At 36.2% G+C, this 15957-nt stretch overlaps 1 protein-coding gene across 1 annotated transcript; it reads right to left on the reverse strand.

Moving 5' to 3' along the window:
- Window positions 1-3337: 3337 nt before the first annotated feature.
- LOC103507652 (insulin-like growth factor-binding protein complex acid labile subunit) lies at window positions 3338-11567 on the reverse strand. Its single transcript, XM_008472152.2, has 3 exons — window positions 11506-11567; window positions 6545-7156; window positions 3338-4120 (listed from the first exon to the last, which is right to left on the reverse strand). Exons 2-3 carry the CDS (start codon window positions 7145-7147, stop codon window positions 3338-3340), a joined length of 1386 nt encoding a protein of 461 aa, XP_008470374.1. The 5' UTR covers window positions 7148-7156; window positions 11506-11567.
- Window positions 11568-15957: the final 4390 nt, after the last annotated feature.

A 15957-nucleotide genomic window follows, 5' to 3' on the forward strand; every position in this document is an offset into this window, starting at 1 on the left:
TGTCGGTCTACCTACATGTCTACCTACTCATAACCTTTATTTGAATCTTTCTCGTTATCTGCTTCTCAAGCTCTGTTTCTTCTACGTTTCAAGCAACCTGTCTCAACTTCCATTTCACTTCAGAACAAAAATAAATTGTTTTCACTACTTTTCACCCAAGACAGAGAGAACAAAATACTCTCTCTCCGCAGAGTCCTTACCACAACAAAGATAAATGGCTAGCAAGTATTCTGTGAAGCTTGGGGTCAGGTTGTTAACATGATGTGTAACATAGAGCTCATAAGTATATTTACATGTGAAACAAAACCTCGACTCGTCTGCTCAAAACCTCAAGAAACTTTTCCCGAGTGCAAAAGAAAGGAAAAATGAGAAATCCAGGGCCGTTAGCGCGTCAGGAAGGGTAGACAAAGTGTATATCAGGACGGAATGAGAGGCCAGGCCATCTTAAAATAGAATGGTGCCAGCAACCAGAAACCCGGCCTGGATTTTAAAAAAAAAATAATGGTGCCAGCAACAAGGAACCCGACTTATGTGGATATGCGCCCCTTAGAATTTGGGGGAAAAAAATTCACGATAGGACTTTCCTATTAATTTAAATAACTACCTATGAATGAAAATGAAGAGAGTAACACAGATATTAATACAAAAGTTACACATTTTAAAATAGAATGGTGCCAGCAACCAGAAGCCCGGCCTGGATTAAAAAAAAATAAATAATAATGGTGCCAGCAACAAGGAACCCGACTTATGTGAATATGCGCCCCACGATAGGACTTTCCTATTAATTTAAATAACTACCTATGAATGAAAATGAAGAGAGTAACACAGATATTAATACAAAAGTTACACATTTGTTCCTTTATTTTAGAATAAAAAAATAAAATTCTGTACAAAATTAAATAAACCGAAGATGAAAACGTGAAAATTCAAAAACCAACATCACGTGATGCTATGGACTAGGGTTGGGACATCGAGACGAAAACATCGATGTTCGATACATCGATGTTTTTAAACTTCGATATATCGAGTATCCGATGTATAGCGGCTCATGTGGTTCTATTACGTTATTTCGGATAGTTGAATCCCAGTGGTCTAGTTGCATAGGGATTGAGGTTCGAATCCCAGCGACGACATAAATTATTTGAAACATAGGAAGCCCCAACCAAATTATTTGTTTGAGACTCAATCTATACCTACTTATGTGTTCGAATAAAACAAACTATATTTAATTATTTGCATAACTCTTCTTGAGGGGACCCTAAAACTCCAAAAAAATAGAAACCACATCATCAGTAGAAAATTCGAGGGAAAAAAAGGCTCAAGTGAGACATTATCTATGAGCCGCAAAATATAGATGCACTCACCACTGAAAGCTTTATTCTACTAATGAGTGTCCTTTCGGAACAAAACAATAATTATTATTTTGTCTTTCTAAATCCAAGTCCATTGTTCAACATTTCATATATTGTCCTTTCCCTCAAAGATTGCTGACAATGCTGACACTTCTTCATCATTAGTGAGGATTGGGGAAGCAGAGCAGAACATAACGGAAATCCCATTGATCTGATCTAATTTCTAAATCCTCGTAATGATCATTTTAGAAGTTCCTTTTGATTTCACTCCTCTTTCCACCTTCCCGAGCTCCGAGGTCTACAATCCTATGAGAAAGTGTTTGTTAACCTCTGAGCATTCTCGGAGACTAGACCCGAACGGTCTCCGAACATTCTCACTTTTTCAGATATAAACACCTACCTTAACTCCATTGTTCAACATTTCATATATTGTCCTTTCCCTCAAAGATTGCTGACAATGCTGACACTTCTTCATCATTAGTGAGGATTGGGGAAGCAGAGCAGAACATAACGGAAATCCCATTGCTCTGATCTAATTTCTAAATCCTCGTAATGATCATTTTAGAAGTTCCTTTTGATTTCACTCCTCTTTCCACCTTCCTGAGCTCCGAGGTCTACAATCCTATGAGAAAGTGTTTGTTAACCTCTGAGCATTCTCAGAGACTAGACCCGAACGGTCTCCGAACATTCTCACTTTTTCAGATATAAACACCTACCTTAACATGGGATTGTAGACCGGGGGTTACTAAATATCGTAGGGGTAGTGATATAAAGTATAGCCTGCTAACTGCTAATGTGTTAATACTTTCCAAGCTCACTCTGAATCCTCAATCACTGAACGGATTTCTTATCTTGACAAGTTGACAACATATCCAACACTATTGTAATCCGCAAAGCATACCTTAACATGGGATTGTAGACCGGGGGTTACTAAATATCGTAGGGGTAGTGATATAAAGTATAGCCTGCTATCTGCTAATACTTTTCAAGCTCACTCTGAATCCTCAATCACTGAACGGATTTCTTATCTTGACAAGTTGACAACATATCCAACACTATTGTAATCCGCAAAGCTTATACCTCGTTTTGTAATCTCATTGAACGAACGAAAAAAACTTCCATGTTTTTAACGAGAGGTTTTAGTTCCAGGCATTTAATTCATGTTCAGTTGGTAAATTATAATCCTTGGTAAGTCTGCTTTTTACAAGTGGATGTTTATAAATTTATAAATCTTTTAACTTGTAGATATCAAAGCTAGGTAAAATAAACCATCTACTTAACTAGTAGAACCGTGGAAACAAACGGACCTTCAAAAACCCTTACCCCACTAGTGATTCAAGTCAACAGAGCTTCCAATAAATAAGATATAGAGGAGGAAGCAATAAAAACAGCATATTCGGCATTTTTTTCCCATCGATGATTGGAGGGCGAAACTGTTTTTGGCAGCTTTATGTATGTTCTTGGGTTCGGACATAATATAAGATTTCAGCCACGTTGGAAACTTATTGTATTCCGTCCATTAGTGAACATTCCCCAAACCTTCCCCTAGCTGATAGTAATCACTTATTTATAATGACTAGGAATCTGAAATATGTACTAAATACTAGAATACCTCTTGAACGGGATAGACTATACCGTACCTCGTTTTGCATATAATGACTAGGAATCTGAAATATGTACTAAATACTAGAATACCTCTTGAACGGGATAGACTATACCGTACCTCGTTTTGTAATCTCATTGAACAAACGAAAAAAACTTCCATGTTTTTAACGAGAGGTTTTAGTTCCAGGCATTTAATTCATGTTCAGTTAGTAAATTATAATCCTTGGTAAGTCTGCTTTTTACAAGTGGGTGTTTATAAATTTATAAATCTTTTAACTTGTAGATGATATCAAAGCTAGGTAAAATAAACCATCTACTTAACTATGTAGTAGAACCGTGGAAACAAACGGACCTTCAAAAACCCATACCCCACTAGTGATTCAAGTCAACAGAGCTTCCAATAAATAAGATATAGAGGAGGAAGCAATAAAAACAGCATATTCGGCATTTTTTCCCATCGATGATTGGAGGGCGAAACTGTTTTTGGCAGCTTTATGTATGTTCTTGGGTTCGGACATAATATAAGATTTCTCATCAAAACCTTTGAACTTGTTGCGGGACAAGTCCAAGTGAGTTAACTTGATATTACTCTGATACAGTAAGTTATGAATATCTTGCAAGTTATTTCCAGAGAGATTCAGGAATTGCAAGTGAGGATTCATTTTGAACAATCCTTTGGGGATGTCTGTATAATTCATATCTGCTATAGACAAGGCTTTTAATTTGACCAACTTGTCTAGGACATTTTTGACATCAGATAGTTGGATATTATTACCGCTGATCTTCAAATCTCTCAGAGAATTTTCAATGGGATCAAACGAGGCGACTTCCAACCTGTCCAATTTGTTATAGCTGATGTCTAACTCAATGAGATTAGTCAGGTTTGTGAACGCTGTGGTTGTTACTTTAGCCAAACGATTCCTTTTCAAGCACAGAACTTGTAACTTGAATTGAGAGCTAAACGATTTCTCCAGAATCACAGGGAAGTGATTTCCATCCAACAATAGAGTTTCCAACTTCTTTAGATCTTCCAGTTCATCCGCTAGAAGATATTTGAGCTGATTGTACCCCAGATCAAGATAGATTAAATCTGCCAGGATACTGTACATCATAGGGTTGATATTCTCCAGTCCACATGATCTACATTTGAATGTTTTCAGCTCCTGAAATAGAAACAGAAACATGAATAAGAAAAGACGTCACGTGAAACAGGATACGAAACCATTGTACAATAAAATAGGAAGAATGAAAAGTGTTGAAAAACCAAACAAGACAAATTCAAAACTTCGACATATTTCTCCCCCCCCCTTTCTTACTTTGGTCTCCCCATTTTCTTTCTTGTCTGCGAGTATGGATTTTTTTTTCTTTTTTTTTTTCAATTCTCAAAAGTCATAAATCATAATTAATGAAAGTAGAAAATTCAACGAAACTTTATCCCGGACATTTTTCTTCTTTTCCTTCCTTCTTCTCCACAATATTTTCTCTGTGCCAAATAACCAATGTCGTCTCTTATGGCTACTTCAAAGCGGCTCATGTGGTTCTATTACGTTATTTCGGATAGTTGAATCCCAGTGGTCTAGTTGCATAGGGATTGAGGTTCGAATCCCAGCGACGACATAAATTATTTGAAACATAGGAAGCCCTAACCAAATTATTTGTTTGAGACTCAATCTATACCTACTTATGTGTCCGAATAAAACAAACTATATTTAATTATTTGCATAACTCTTCTTGAGGGGACCCTAAAACTCCAAAAAAATAGAAACCACATCATCAGTAGAAAATTCGAGGGAAAAAAGGCTCAAGTGAGACATTATCTATGAGCCGCAAAATATAGATGCACTCACCACTGAAAGCTTTATTCTACTAATGAGTGTCCTTTCGGAACAAAACAATAATTATTATTTTGTCTTTCTAAATCCAAGTCCATTGTTCAACATTTCATATATTGTCCTTTCCCTCAAAGATTGCTGACAATGCTGACACTTCTTCATCATTAGTGAGGATTGGGGAAGCAGAGCAGAACATAACGGAAATCCCATTGATCTGATCTAATTTCTAAATCCTCGTAATGATCATTTTAGAAGTTCCTTTTGATTTCACTCCTCTTTCCACCTTCCCGAGCTCCGAGGTCTACAATCCTATGAGAAAGTGTTTGTTAACCTCTGAGCATTCTCGGAGACTAGACCCGAACGGTCTCCGAACATTCTCACTTTTTCAGATATAAACACCTACCTTAACATGGGATTGTAGACCGGGGGTTACTAAATATCGTAGGGGTAGTGATATAAAGTATAGCCTGCTAACTGCTAATGTGTTAATACTTTCCAAGCTCACTCTGAATCCTCAATCACTGAACGGATTTCTTATCTTGACAAGTTGACAACATATCCAACACTATTGTAATCCGCAAAGCTTAACGCTTTTTCCAAATGACCATTGCCCTTCGTTCTTTCTCTCTCCCTTTCTCTATTCCCCTCTCTCTCATTCTCACTTGAGCGTTTAATAATAATAATAATAATAATAATAATAATAATAATAATAATAATAATAATAATAATAATAATAATAATAATAATAATAATAATAATAATAATAATAATAATAATAATAATAATAATAATAATAATAATAATAATAATAATAATAATAATAATAATAATAATAATAATAATAATAATAATAATAATAATAATAATAATAATAATAATAATAATAATAATAATAATAATAATAATAATAATAATAATAATAATAATAATAATAATAATAATAATAATAATAATAATAATAATAATAATAATAATAATAAATAAATAAATAAATATCAGCAACAACAACAACCCAATAGTCAGTTGCCCAGAAGAAGCCTAAAAACTAGGCGAAACTCGAGTCGGTGAATAAAACACAAGTACCTATCCAATAAAAAAATAAGGGTAATAGAAAGTAAAAAAAAAAAAAAATCACACAATCAAAACTCAAAATGTAAACAAATGGAAATGAAACTCCTCGGTTTAGGTCCTAACCGAGGAACAAACGCGTAGTTCAAAATCAACAACGACACTAGCGCTAAAATTGCGGAATTTCGGAGAAGTATATTGTTAGAAACGCACTTTTTGCAAACTCCGCGGTTAGTGAGCTCAAACTCTCGAGTTTCGTCTTGTCAGAAACCGGGCCTAAATATCGTAGGGGTAGTGATATAAAGTATAGCCTACTAACTGCTAATACTTTCCAAGCTCACTCTGCATCCTCAATCACTCAACGGATTTCTTATCTTGACAAGTTGACAACATATCCAACACTATTGTAATCCGCAAAGCTTAACGCTTTTTCCAAATGACCATTGCCCTTCGTTCTTTCTCTCTCCCTTTCTCTATTCCCCTCTCTCTCATTCTCACTTGAGCGTTTTCTGTTTTCTTTTCTGTAAAGAATTTCTTTCACTCTTTATATTGGAGATAAATTCCATACTGTCAGAAGCAGACCTATAAAATCAACTCTCGAGTAAATGTCTACGAATAGAACACACACATTCGTCCCTCAAGTGTCTCAGAACTTCTTCATTCAATGAGTGAGAGTTTAAAGCTTACCTGAATATCTTTGAAGATCTCCGGATTGATTTCAACGATATCGTTATAGCTGAGATCCAAACTTTTCAACTTGGACAGCTTCAGAAACAAGCGTGGTGCCAGCTTGCTGATGCGATTGTGAGCAAGTGAGAGAACTCTCAGATCTGACAGATGCATGAATACACTGCTGGGAATGGATTCAATCTTGTTGAAGTCCAAGTAGAGCTCTTGTAGATTCATCATTCCCTTGAAGTTATAGTCGAGTAGAGAGGTGATGTTGTTGTGGGTCAAGTTCAAATAGCGCAGACTAGGCACTCCCCAGAATGGATGGAATCCAATTGCTGGAATGAAGGAGTTGGTAATATGAAGTTCCTCTAGGTGCTGGAATTGCTGGAAGATGGGTCCGATGGTTAGGTGATTGGGGTTCTCTTCGGATGGAACTATCTTGAGTACTTCTGTCCCCAAATCCATTTGACCAATGGGTATTGGATTGGCCATGTCTCCACGACGGCAGACTATCTCGTACCTGCCTCGATCATCAAGAGCACACTCACACATGTAGGGACACATAACACTGGCACTCGAGTGAAGGAGGTACAGGAAGATGGTCACTTGGAACAGCATGGTTGTATCCTGAAACAAAACAATACAGTAGGGAATTCAGAACGGGATATGCGAGGCAATGTGAGCTTTCAGATTTCATGAATAATATCTGAAACTCTCATGTGTATCGCATGAATATTAAATAAATTCATTTTCCCGGACAAAATATGAGATATTTCAATTTTTTTACTACCCGTTTTCTTTCTGTCCCTCCCTCCTTTTCTCTCTCTCTCTCTCTCTTAAGTAAGATAAATCGTCGTCTCTTAATACACCAAGAGACGCAGTTTACATTTCGCACTGGGAAACAATTTTCATATTTCACTTCTGCAAGGATGGAGGAAGGAGGGAAGGGGAGAGGTTGTCAGATTTGACAAAATACAGTTCGATGATCCATAGAATGTTCTAAAATCCACCGCTCCACCCCGCCCTGCCTGGAAACTTGGAAATTTAATCTATTTGCATTAATGTCTTTGTTGTTTTTCAGATTTCCAACTAACCCGCGAGCATCCGTTTGTATAATTTTGAACAATTCGGGGATTCCAAAGTTCCCGATACACACTGTACGTTTGTAGTGTTTGTACATTTAAGTACATACCACATTGCATACACAAATCTTTATCAGGCGATCATACAAATTGAATTCATATACCTACATCTGATTTTGACAATCGTGAATCGTGTTTGAGTCTTTTGTATGTTTTATGGATTTATGGATATGAAACCTAAAAGGCGGGGTTTGGGCTGAATTGGGTTAGTATTGAAATATTTCAAGATATTATTCTTCTTTTTAAAAACTCTCTAGCTAGAGGTTGTCAGATTTGACAAAATACAGTTCGATGATCCATAGAATGTTCTAGAATCCACCGCTCCACCCCGTCCTGCCTGGAAACTTAATCTATTTGCATTAATGTCTTTGTTGTTTTTCAGATTTACAACTAACCCGCGAGCATCCGTTTGGGAATAATGAACAATTTGGGGATTTCAAAGTTCCTGATACACACTTGATTGAGATTTTGATATTTTCAATCAGGGACTGTACGGTGGAGCATACCACATTGCATACACAAATCATTTTCAGGCGATCATACAAATTGAATTCAGTACCTACTAAACTTAAAATTCACTCTTTTGTTTTATGGATATGAAATCTAAAAGGTGTTTAACGTCCAGGGGTTTGGGCGTTTGGGATGTACAGGGTTAATATTGAAATATTTCAAGATATTATTCTTCTTTTTAAAATTCTCTAGCTTATTTTTTGTCATTTCTAAAAAAGAAGTTTTAAATATTAAATGGAATTTGAAAATCAATGTAAATTCCATTTCTCGTATATTTTTTTTAGTGGACTATTGTTTGGCGCCTGTCGGACCACAAGCGCCTTCAGCTCTTCTGCTTACACTAAGCCCCCTAAAGTCCTATTAATCCTATAGGATTATTTAATTATTGCTTTTTTAAGGGTTTTCAATTTAATTTGGAAATAAATGTAGGTCTCAACGTGTCGGTCGTCATGAAATCGAAGAGAGATGGATAACAGGGTAATCCTCTTTTGGAGGACAGAAAAAACTAGCCGTTCCAAGAACGAACCTAAAAACAATTATATTCTTCAACTTTATGAAGGTGGATTCAAACAACAATCGTAGTCCCGGCAAACAGAGAATAGAACTCGTTAAGATAAGAAATAAAGACATCAAGTCTTGGATCATCAACTTTGAAATTACAAAGATTTTCCAGTTATTTCACCGAGCAGCGAAGAAGTTCTGTGCCCTATTATTTGTCAGTTAGGAATTTTATTCTTCTAAGGAAGTTGTTAAATGAAGTGCGAAGGAAGGAGGGGGAAGAGAGAATGGCAGAAATGGAGAAGAATGTGGATGAAGAGAGGAGAGGAATAAAGAAAAAATAAAGGTGGGTGGGTATGACCACACGAAAATTATGGCAGACAAAGACTATAATGCCTGAGGAAAATCAAGTTGTGTATAAGTACCTAGTACCTACCCCATTGGAGGGATTGAGTCCCCTTTCTAGTAGAGTATATTTCACTCTTTATATTGGAGATAAATTCCATACTGTCAGAAGCAGACCTATAAAATCAACTCTCGAGTAGATGTCTACGAATAGAACACACACATTCGTCCCTCAAGTGTCTCAGAACTTCTTCATTCAATGAGTGGGAGTTTAAGCTTACCTGAATATCTTTGAAGATCTCCGGATTGATTTCAACGATATCGTTATAGCTGAGATCCAAACTTTTCAACTTGGACATGAAAATCAATGTAAATTCCATCTCTCGCATATTTTTACTTTCCATTTTTTTTTATTATTATTATTAATGGACTATTGTTTAGCGCCCGTCGGACCACAAACGTCTTCTGCTCACACTGAGCCCTCTAATGTCCTATTAATGCTATAAGATAATTATTGCATTAAAAGGTTTTATAGAGGGAACTCTAACTAGGTCTCATCGCGTCCGTCGTCCCGAAATCGAAGAGATTATAGGATAATCCTTTTTGGTCGAGGACAGAGAAAACTAGCCGTTCCAAGAACGAACCTAAAAACAATTTATTCTTCAACTTTATGAAGGTCGGTTCAAACGACAATCGTACCACCAGCAAACAGAGAATAGAACTCGTTAAGATAAGAAATAAAGACATCAAGTCTTGGATCATCAACTTTGAAATTACAAAGATTTTCCAGTTATTTCACCGAGCAGCGAAGAAGTTCTGTGCCCTATTATTTGTCAGCTAGGAATTTTATTCTTTTAAGGAAGTTGTTAAATGAAGTGCGAAGGAAGGAAGGGGAAGAGGGAATGGCAGAAATAGAGAAGGGTGTGGATGAAGAGAGGAGAGAAATAAAGAAAAAATAAAGGTGGGTGGGTGGGTATGACCACATGAAAATTATGGCAGACAAAGACTATTATCCTAGAGGAAAATCAAGATGTGTATAAGTACCTAGTACCTACCTACCCCATTGGGGAGGATTGAGACCCCTTTCTAGTTCTACAATCTAAAACAGGGGTTCTAAAGGTATCTCATTAAATTCAATTCGATTCTTCTTTTCTTCTCCTCCTCCTCCTCCACTTCTTTAATCTTTTACTGCATCTTTTCTCAATTTTATTAAGGCTCAGCGTTACCCTTCCTTATTCCACATCTCCATAACCTCCCATCTAACGCCTCCTTCCGCCTTTTGTAAGAAATGTCCACCCTGAAGAAATGCACTGTAGTACCGGGGTGGACATTTCAGACGAATTTTCTGTCAAAATAATTAAATAAATAAAGGTCTCCTTCTCTTTCTTTTCCCCTGTATGACTAGGATCTCTAGTTTTTCACCTCTGTAACTCTCGTCTCATTCATAAACCATCTACTTTCTGTCTAACTCTATATTCTGATGGTTTTTCCACAGAGAGTTATCAGTCATTCCAGGTGAGTTTAAGAAATACTGCCCTGTGTAAATCAAAGAAATTGACAGAGGGAACTGTAACTGCTAGGGTCTTATCGTCCCGAAATCGAAGAGAGAAGGAAGACAGGATAGGAGGAAAGTCAGCCATTCCGTGGACGAACATTATCCCATCAGGATAAAATCCGCCCCGGGCGGGAATCGAACCCGCGGCCTAGCGCTTACAAGGCAGACGCACTACCAAACAGAGGGCAGTCTTGAACGCGTCACTAATATTCACTCTGCTTACCATGGAGCCGACATCACACAAGTCACAGATGAAAGGATTTGATCCCAGATATAAATTCTCTATCGTATCCAACCGGTTGGACATTTTCTCATCAAAACGAACAAAACAATACAGTAGGGAATTCAGAACGGGATATGCGAGGTAATGTGAGCTTTCAGATTTCATGAATAATATCTGAAACTCTCATGTGTATCGCATGAATATTAAATAAATTCATTTTCCCGGACAAAATAATGTGAGCTTTCAGATTTCATAAATAATATCTGAAACTCTCATGTGTATCGCATGAATATTAAATAAATTCATTTTCCCGGACAAAATAATCTCTCGTCATCTTCCTGTAGTCACTCTTTCCTTTCCTTCAAACTTCGACATATGATAGGTGAAAGTTAATTTCATACGATACCTACATATTACATAATCATTTTTATTTAGGAAAAAATATTACGAGTGATAAATAAGTAAAAAAAAAAAAAAAAAAAAAAAAAAAAACTATAAAATAAAAATATGACTTGTTTTCTGTAGTCACTCTTTCCTTTCCTTCAAACTTCGACATTTGATAGGTGAAAGTTAATTTCATACGATACCTAAATATTACATAATCATTTTTATTTAGGAAAAAATATTACGAGTGATAAATAAGTTAAAAAAAAAAAAATCGTCAATAGGTACTTAGACAGTCAATATCAAAGTTGGTACCTACCTACTGCCTATTGGATTTCGCAGTGAACACTGGTTTAGGAGGATCTGAAATGTAGAGTAACATGCATCACGGAACAGCAGGAATTTCTTCAGATTCAAATGTAGGTACATTGTAAGAAATAATTTTATTAAAATAAAATGAGAAAAGGAAAAAAAGGACAAAACAAATGTAAGAAAGACCAAAAGGTTATAAATCCAAAGTTTGAAAGTTGAGAGGCATGATAACTTTGAAAGATTAGTACATTGTAAGAAATAATTTTATTAAAATAAAATGAGAAAAGGAAAAAAAAGGACAAAACAAATGTAAGAAAGACCAAAAGGTTATAAATCCAAAGTTTGAAAGTTGAGAGGCATGATAACTTTGAAAGATTTCGGAGAAAAAGGCTTTGGGGGGGCTTTTAGCTTTTAGAGCAAACAAGGATTTGAGATTGGATTGAAAAGCAAAAGATAATCGAATTATATGATTGTCTCCAAGATGTCAAATGTCCAAGTTGAGAGTTTTATCAATATCTATCCACTTACCTGTGGGTACCCATACACTTTTGCCGTCAAATTACATTATTTATAAAGTTTTCAAACATTTGCTATAATATACAGAATGTAAGCGTAAGCGAGTATCCGTAACATAGAAATACGGGGCAGGTATAATATTTTGTATTAACAGTACCTGTTAGTCTCTGGATGAGTAGATATTTGGAAGTGGAAAGGCATATGCAAATAGTCAATATACCAACACTACCACGTGTCCAACTGTTCTACTTGTTTTATGACGTCACACTAGTGATCTATTTACTGTCAAAGTACCAGGACATAAATAATTCAGTTCATAAAGGTATAATGGAATAGAAAATACTTCAAAAGTACGTACTGTCCAATGAAGAATGAAGTACTTCAGTACAGTGCAGAATAATACAGACGAGACTGAAAATTCTCTCAGCCCCAGTCAATATACAGGGTAAATCAGACAATAACGTCACGTGACGTCTATCACGTGATAGTAGTGTGTTTCTACCTCAACATACATAACTGTATAACCTCAATATTGTGTCGACAAAAAACTTTGAGATCCATCTACAAATTGATGTACATACATATTCCAATAGAGTTAAATCGTCGAAATCTTGGAGTTTTTGACCGAACATGGAAGTAAATACATACATGAAACACGTACACAAATAGACCAAGCACCAAGTCAACATGAAATTGTTCTACCTCTGGGGGAAAATTCCATCAGATAACTCTTGATGTGTGACCGGCCCAACACACTAGGAGCAGTCAGAAAATTCAGAAATCAGATTCCGGTAATCCAAAACGATAAGCAGATGAAATATGACAGGGAAAAAAGTTTATCGTAGTAAATATCGGCCGAGACATTTATCCTGATTTATTGTTGACAAAAAAAAACTTTGCCGAAACCTTTTGGTGGTGTTTCCTGACATCCTCAATACTTTTGACTTCCTCTTTTATTATACTTTCCTTTTGCTTTTCTTGTTCTTCAAACTTTCTAGCATTTTTTTTTCCTCTCTTTTACAGAGGGAAAGAAAACTGGATACCTATACATTTCATCAAGTTAATATATCGGTACATACACGTACATGACTATATGCTAGCTTTTTTTTATCTCTCTGAAAGACACTTAAGTTGAGATGTGATGAAATGAACCCAAGCTGCAACTTTCCACATGAGAAGAAGATCTCAGTTGAAACAACTTGGAAAATTTCTGTTCTTTTTTTCTTGTGATTTATTTTGAAGTTATTTACTTACTTAAACCTAAACTATAGCTGACAAATTCCAGAAAAACAGTCAGATCCAAGCCATGGGGTTGGATTCCAGGGGTTTGATGTTAAAAAAATAAAGTTGTGAACAAATGAACATGTGACACACCCTCATGGAACATGGGGACAGCTAAGCATAAGGTAACTTACAACGTTATATCATGTAATCCATTTGATATAAGGTAACAAGTAAAATGCTATATCCTGTAATTCATTTGATTTATACTGACCTTTGAACTTGATCACATTTTGTATTTCAACACAAAGAGCGTGACATATTGAAATGGAATGTAAAGAATTGAGAAAGAATAGAATATATTGACAGGAAAGAAAGAGCTTAGGATATACGAGAGAGAGATAAAACTCGAGAGATAAAGAAAGCTCGAATGAATTGAGGACTCAATACTCTAGCTTCGTAGATATCATTATAATGAGATATTTCAATTTTTTTACTACCCGTTTTCTTTCTGTCCCTCCCTCCTTTTCTCTCTCTCTCTCTCTTAAGTAAGATAAATCTTCGTCTCTTAATACACCAAGAGACGCAGTTTACATTTCGCACTGGGAAACAATTTTCATATTTCACTTCTGCAAGGATGGAGGAAGAAGGGAAGGGGTTGTCAGATTTGACAAAATACAGTTCGATGATCCATAGCATAGAATGTTCTAAAATCCACCGCTCCACCCCGCCCTGCCTGAAAACTTGGAAATTTAATCTATTTGCATTAATGTCTTTGTTGTTTTTCAGATTTACAATTAACCCGCGAGCATCCGTTTGTATAATTTTGAACAATGCGGGGATTCCAAAGTTCCTGATACACACTGTACATTTAAGTACATACCACATTGCATACACAAACCCTTTTTTCAGGCGATCATACAAATTGAATTCATATACCTACATCTGATTTTGTGCGTTTTATGGATATTGAAACCTAAAAGGCGGGGTTTGGGCTGAATTGGGTTAGTATTGAAATATTTCAAGATATTATTCTTCTTTTTAAAAACTCTCTAGCTTATTTTTTTGTCATTTCTAAAAAAAGAAGTTTTAAATATTAAATGGAATTTGATTATCAATGTAAATTCCATCTCTCCCATATTTTTTTTATTAATGGACTCTTGTTTGGCGCCCGTCGGACCACAAGCGTCTTCTGCTCACACTGAGCCCTCTAATGTCCTAATAATCACATAAGATAATTATTGCAGTAAAAGGTTTTGTAGAGGGAACTCTAACTAGGTCTCATCGCGTCGGTCGTCCCGAAATCGAAGAGAGATAACAGGATACTCCTTTTTGGTCGAGGACAGAGAAAACTAGCCGTTCCAAGAACGAATCTGAAAACAATTATATTCTTCAACTTTATGAAGGTGGATTCAAACAACAATCGTAGTCCAGGCAAACAGAGAATAGAAAATAAAGACATCAAGTCTTGGATCATCAACTTTGAAATTACAAAGATTTTCCAGTTATTTCACCGAGCAGCGAAGAAGTTCTGTGCCCGCAGTGACCACTACGCCATGGGAGCTGACTTCAGTCGATATCGTGTGGACGCACCTTAATAGATAATAGGAAACCATACTAGTTCACAAGTCTCTCTGTTCTATATTTTTCTTCTTTCTTCCTTTCCAGCTTTCTAGTTTTCGTTTTTTTTGCTTCTTGTTTTTCTTCTTATTCCTTCTTTTTCTTCCAATGATTCTTGCATTCTTCTCGTTTTCTTCCGTCCTTCTGCTTTATTTTTCTCTCTACTGACTCTATTCACATTTTTTCCTACTCCTCCCTCTTCTCCTCTCCTTCTTCATCCTAAAAAATAATTTCGTTAGATATATTAGATAATAGGAAATAGGAAACCATACTAGTTCACAAGTCTCTCTGTTCTATATTTTTTCTTCTTCTTTCTTCCTTTCCAGCTTTCTAGTTTTCGTTCTTTTGCTTCTTGTTTTTCTTCTTATTCCTTCTTTTTCTTCCAATGATTCTTGCATTCTTCTGTCCTTCTGCTTGTTTTCTCTCTACTGACTCTATTCACATTTTTTCCTACTCCTCCCTCTTCTCCTCTCCTTCTTCATCCTAAAAAATAATTTCGTTAGATAATAATAGTAATAACTTATCTATATGCTATGCTGGACAGGAGTAGGAAGAGAAGGGGAGAGAGAGAGGGAGAGAGGGGGGGGGAGAGGGAGAGAGAGAAAGAGAAGAAATTGAATAAAATTCTATTATTGCAGAATAAAACAAAGAAATATTTCTCCCCCTCTTAAGGGCAAAGAGCCATATCTCGCCTCTCACTTTCTCTCTCCCTCCTTCTCTCCCCTTTCTTTCTCTCTCCCTCTCCCTCGTTTGTAAATAATAGGAAACCTACGTGTGAGCACAGTTGAAATATTTCGTGAGAACTTAGAAGTGTGTTTTTCTTCTCATAGAAGTCTTTCTCTCTCCCTCTCTCTCGTTTGTAAATAATAGGAAACCTACGTGTGAGCACAGTTGAAATATTTCGTGAGAACTTAGAAGTGTGTTTTTCTTCTCATAGAAGAAGAAGAAGTATAGAACGAGGATGGAGGAGAAGAGGGGGAAAAGTAGGGGAAGAAGAGAGAAAAAGTGGAGGGGAGGAGGAAGGGGGGTGGGGAGATATGAATTGAATTATGTATTATCATGAATTCTTTGAGGAGAGGGAGAGGGAGGGGGAGGAACGTGT

This window comes from Diaphorina citri, unplaced genomic scaffold (assembly GCF_000475195.1).
Source record: "Diaphorina citri unplaced genomic scaffold, Diaci psyllid genome assembly version 1.1 scaffold331, whole genome shotgun sequence".
NCBI classification, from domain to species: domain Eukaryota; kingdom Metazoa; phylum Arthropoda; class Insecta; order Hemiptera; family Psyllidae; genus Diaphorina; species Diaphorina citri.